A 6072-nucleotide genomic window follows, 5' to 3' on the forward strand; every position below is an offset into this window, starting at 1 on the left:
ATTTATAATCACTCATCCTAGTTATCTTGATAGTAATTTATGTATAAACAGAGCTTGATTACTAAATATTAATTGACAATCTCAGTTTGATCATCTGTTTATATATAATAAGCTAATAATAGCTTCAGTTTAACTTTCAATTACCTAATAAACTTACTTCAGAAGTCTGAGATGAATTATAGTCTACAGTTTGATATAATTAAATCTAATGCTTTATAATATTCATAGTAGTGCTTCAAGAACAATCTTATCAGCTCTTTGATATCTGTATTTTGTTAGGCTCAGCGTCCGACCGAGCCCGACCGAAGGCCGGTGCCCGGTTAGACTCGACGTCGGATTAAGCGCGGCGCCCGATTAGGCCTAATCCATATCACGTGACCACACGACCATGCAGGTGGTTATAATCCACGCAGGCCCCCAGCACCCCCTTTCATCCCATCAAGCTTAGTATTTCATTATATAGCAGTTAGCAACGCAGAGAGTCTTTCTTCTTATGCAGCTCGCATTCGCTCCCTAACACAATACTAAGCTTCCCTTCTACCTTCTCACTCAGGTTTCAGCAGAAAACTTGAGTGCCTCAGTTGAATTAGAACATGCTAGTTCAGAGCCTGACAACGCGTCAGATCAACTGCTAAGACAACAGCACTGTTGAAGACAACGGCTCAATCCAACATCAGATGGCCACCACAGGCTCCCAACCCCCTGGAAGGGGCCGAAAGGACTGGCAATACCTCCTAACAAGACCAACTGACCAACCACGTGTCTCAATTGAGGAATTCAGAGAGGCAATCCACTCAGACAGCGACCGTGTTTATAATGAGTTGGCGGCGATCTTCAATGGCATCTTTGACAATGAAAAAACACTAAGGGATACAATCACACGTCTGAGGATGGAACAGAACAACGCCACTGACCAGGCCGCTGTCAAGCAAAGCCAGATTGATGAGCTAATTGCTGAACGTGATGAACTTAGCCACACCCTGGTCCGCATGACAGTCAGCAACCAAGCAGCAAGTCAAGGTGTCACCCCCTCTGAGACTACCCGGAGGTCTGTCAAGATTGATGACCCAAAACACCTCACTGACGGCAAGGAGCCAAAATTTGAACACTGGCTCTCCCGGATGAAGAACAAGCTCCGGGAGAACGCTGACCACTACCCTACTGAACGCATGAGGATTGCATACATCGAAAACCAGACTGATGGGGACGCGGCACGTCACATTGCGCCCTGTATGGAAGAGGACCACCCCGAGCGATATCAGACTGCAGAAGAGATATTTGAGCACCTCAAGTCAATATATGAGGATGCTAACAAGCTGCAAAATGCCAAGAGTGATTATCACAAGCTGATTATGCGCAATGGGGACAATTATCATGAATTTGTCACAAAATTCTTACACCTGGCAGGTGAGGCCAAGATTGCCAGGGGGGACTACAAGACAGACTTCAATGACAAGCTGTCCTTTGACCTCCAGAAGATGGTAGCAGTAGCCAATGCGACCACTGATACATATGCTGAGTTTCAGAAAATCTGTGCGCAGGCAGCTCACACCCTCCAGGCAATCAATGCCACCCAGAAATCAAAGAGCTCGCGGGGAAATGGGCCTAATACCTTCAAGCAGAACACCCTGCGGACCGCCAACAGTCAAACACCCCCCAGCATCTCTACAACAAAATCCCCTACTGTGAAGGAGGCCTTGAGCTCTCGTCCGGATATTCAGTGCTACTACTGTAAGGAAAAAGGCCACATTGCCAGGAACTGCCCTGCAAAGCAGAAGTCCCAGCAGGTGATTGCTGAGCTCACAGGGAATGATGCCCCTGAGCCTTCAGCAGATTCGGGAAAAGAGTGAGCCTGAGAGAAGACTCCACCTCAGGTAGTTCAATAGTCTGTGAGAGGTTTGAGATGAAGGACTTGATTGGGGGGAAAAGCTTTAATGTGCCAATCAAATTAGCCTACAATGGAATTGCTACTTCTACAAATTCTCTTGCTGATACTGGAGCAAATGGAGTGAATTTTATTGATACCCAATATGCCATAGAATTGGCAAGATTCTTTGATAGGAAGTTTCAAGAACTCCCATTCAAATGCCGCATGAAGGGATACAATGGCGCCCCCGGCGGGGTGATAGACCGCACATTGACCCTAAACCTCTGGGTGGATGGCCGGAGATTTCAGAATGTCCCTCTGCTGGTAACAGACCTAGGCCAGCACCCTGTCATCCTGGGACGGAAGTGGTTGGCAGCACAGGATATATGGCTTGATGTTAAAAACCAACGCCTGGTTTGGCCGAGTGAACGGTCTATCCCTGAACAGGTGGCGGAGCCGATGTTGAAGATAGTACCCTGGTCAGTACTGAAGCGCCCAGACCCCAAGCCTGAGCATCAGGCGGATGTGGAACGAAGAGAGATCAAGCTGGATGAGGAGATCAGACAGGAGCATCAGGCTCAGCTCCGCAGATTGAAAGGGACCAGCTCAGTCGTGATGCCTGAGACGAGGCAGGGGCTGACCTGGGAGGAGACAGCACCACAGATGATGGATATGAACTTCATTGGGGCTGCTTCCTTCCATGGTTATATGAAGAACAAGAAGTCAACAGTCTTCATAACCAGTCTGTATGAAATTGATAAACAGCTTGAGGAGAAGCGGGGTTTAGTGGGAGCTGAGGATGAGTCTGATGAGGAGCTGATCAGCAACTTACCAGAATGGTTGAAAGGCCGGGAGGACTGCTTCTCAAAGAAAGCATCAGATGAACTGCCCCCCCTACGGAAGAATGTTGATTTTAAAATAGAGCTCCAGCCTGATGTTGACCTCACCCAGGGCATTGGACATGCGCCTCTATATAAGATGAATCTAGAGGAACTAGAGGCAGTGAAGACCTACCTTGAAGCCAACCTAGCAAAGGGTTTCATCACCCCAAGTTCAGCCCCCTACGCCTCCCCAATCCTGATTGCCCGTAGTGGGAAGAAGCTACGATTCTGTGTTGACTTTCGCAAGCTGAATGCTATAACCAAACGAGATCAGTATCCCTTGCCCCTGATAGATGAGCTGATGGACCGACTCAATGGGGCGAAATACTTTACAAAGTTGGACATTCGGCAGGGGTTCCATCGCATCCGAATGGACCCTGAGTCTGAGGACCTGACCACCTTTAGAACCCGCTACGGGACCTATAAATATCGGGTGGTCCCCTTTGGCCTTACAAACGCCCCTGCCTGCTTTCAACGGTTTGTTAACAGTATCTTCTTTGACTACCTGGACAAGTTTATGACAGCATTCATGGATGATCTTCTAATCTATAGCAAGAATCTGGAGGAGCACAAGCAGCAGGTAAACTCAGTGCTAGACCGACTAAAGACAGCGGGTTTGCAAGCCAGCATCCAGAAATGTGAGTTTGCAGTCCAGAGGACAAAATACCTAGGGTTCATCATCAGTACAGAAGGGATTGAGGCAGACCCAGAGAAGACAGCTGCCATTGTGAGATGGCAGGCCCCCACCACAGTCAAAGGAGTCCAGTCATTCCTAGGATTTGGCAATTTCTACCGAAGATTCATAAGGAACTACAGCCGAATCGCAAAGCCACTGTACCAATTGACAAAGAAGACTACCCCATTTGTGTGGACATCAGAATGCAAATCAGCCTTTGAAAAACTGAAGAGGCAGCTGGTGGAGGCTCCAACACTGCATTACTATGACCCTGAGCGGGAGACTCGTATTGAGACTGACGCCTCTGACAGAGTAGTGGCTGGGGTACTAAGTCAAAGATTTGAAAATGACCTTTGGCACCCAGTAGCCTTCTATTCAAAGACAATGAATGGTGCAGAGCTTAATTATGAAGTTCATGATAAGAAAATGCTGGCAGTAGTCCGGGCCTTACAAGAATGGCGGGCAGAGCTTGAGGGACTACAACGGGAGGAACAATTCAAGATCCTCACTGATCATCGTGCACTGGAATACTTCATGACTACCAAGAAGCTGAATGCACGTCAAGCCCGCTGGGCAGAGTTCCTCTCCCGTTTCTACTTTGAGATCAAGTATTGACCAGGCAAGGCCAACCTGCTAGCAGACGCACTGAGCAGGCCTGAGCAGGTTAGAAGGCAACAGGACGGCCGTATGCAGATTCTCCTAGGACCAGAGACCCTTGACCCCCAGATCACTCCCTCTACAGACATTGCTAGCATCAACTCCTCAGAGAAAGAGAGCATTGCTGAATGCATAGTGTCTCTAAACAAGACAGCCACCTCAATTGAGCCCCTGCGGCAGCAGGCAGATGATGAGAATAGTCCCTATACAATGGAGGACAATGTGCTACGGTACAATGGAAGACTAGTGGTGCCTGTTCAGGAAAAGGAAACCCTGATAGCCAAGCTACTGCAGGAAATTCATGATCAAGCTTCAACAGCACACCCTGGAGGACAAAAGACCCTGGCCCTGGTGCAATCACGCTATTGGTGGGCCACCTGGCGGACAGACGTCCTACGCTATATTCAGAACTGCCATGTGTGCCGGATCAGTAAAATTCCAAGAGATAAGACTCCTGGTTTGCTAAAGCCATTACCAATACCAGAACAGGCATGGCAGCATATTGCAATGGACTTCATGGACGTGCTGAAAAGCAAAACAGGTTATGATGCCATTTTGGTCATAGTATGCCGGCTAAGCAAGAAGACAATCTCCATTCCAACCACCCGGGGAGTTACAGCCCAGGAGCTGGCCCAACTATTCATTCAATTCTACTATTCATACAATGGGGCGCCTGACTCAATTGTCTCTGACCGAGGCCCCCAGTTCATATCAAGCTTTTGGGATGAGTTTACACAGATCCTGGGCATAAAACTGAAACTCTCAAAGGCGCATCATGCACAAACTGATGGACAGACAGAAGTGGTGAATCAATACATTGCCACCTGTCTTCGCCCCTATGTCAGTTACTACCAAGACAACTGGGATGAGTGGCTGCCCATTATAGACCATGCCTCCGCAGCTACCCCAAATGCTTCCACAGGGATCTCCCCCTTCCTCGCAGCAAATGGATATGAACCCTGAATGTCATTTGACTGGCAACCACTGGCGGAGAAATTGGACATGAATGAGAAAAGAAATCAAGAAGCAGCAAGGAGCTTCATTCACCAAATGAGAGAGATCTGGAACCAGGTGAGTAAAGGCATAAAGACAGCACAGGAACAGATGAAGAGGCAGACTGACAAGCACCATTGAGAGCCTGACTTTGCAGTAGGAGATTTTGTTTATCTAACATTGAAATCATACAAGATGGATTGACCAAGCCGTAAACTGGCAGAGCAGAATGCCGGCCCCTTCAGAATCCTAGAAAAGGTGGGCAATGCCTACAAACTGGACCTCCCCATAACAATGAAAATTCATTCAATCTTCTCCCCAGACAAGCTACGCAAGGACTCCAGAGACCCTCTACCTGGCCAGACTATCAGACCACCAGACCCAATTGAAATAGATGGTGAGAATGAATGGGAAATAGATCGTATACTGGCCAGTAGAATAAGCCGGAGCAAGCTGCAGTATCGGGTGCGCTGGAAGGGGTTTGATGAGGATTCTTCATGGTACCCCGCTCGCGACTTCAAAGGATCACCACACGCCATACGCGACTTCCATGAGGCTAACCCTACAAAAGCTGGACCCCCAAGGCGACTAGATGAGTGGCTGAAGGCATGGGAGACAGACAGCTACCTGAAGGACGAGGTTGATGACGACCTACCGGCATGAGGACATGCCTGCCCCTAGACCGGGGGGTGATGTTAGGCTCAGCGTCCGACCGAGCCCGACCGAAGGCCGGTGCCCGGTTAGACTCGACGTCGGATTAAGCGCGGCGCCCGATTAGGCCTAATCCATATCACGTGACCACACGACCATGCAGGTGGTTATAATCCACGCAGGCCCCCAGCACCCCCTTTCATCCCATCAAGCTTAGTATTTCGTTATATAGCAGTTAGCAACGCAGAGAGTCTTTCTTCTTATGCAGCTCGCATTCGCTCCCTAACATATTTCTTGTAATAGAAATAGATATAAACTTCTTGCTTAGTTAATAGACAATTATCAAT

General features: G+C 48.3%; 1 protein-coding gene across 1 annotated transcript; it reads left to right on the plus strand.

Moving 5' to 3' along the window:
- Positions 1 to 5044: 5044 nt before the first annotated feature.
- On the plus strand, positions 5045 to 5737 carry PAAG_12477 (hypothetical protein; the record flags this gene model as incomplete). Its single annotated transcript, XM_015847958.1, has 2 exons — positions 5045 to 5152; positions 5303 to 5737. The coding sequence occupies 2 exons, from the start codon at positions 5045 to 5047 to the stop codon at positions 5735 to 5737; spliced, it is 543 nt and encodes a 180-aa protein (XP_015702425.1).
- Positions 5738 to 6072: the final 335 nt, after the last annotated feature.

This window comes from Paracoccidioides lutzii (genome assembly GCF_000150705.2).
Source record: "Paracoccidioides lutzii Pb01 unplaced genomic scaffold supercont2.28, whole genome shotgun sequence".
Classification (NCBI taxonomy): Eukaryota; Fungi; Ascomycota; class Eurotiomycetes; order Onygenales; family Ajellomycetaceae; genus Paracoccidioides; species Paracoccidioides lutzii.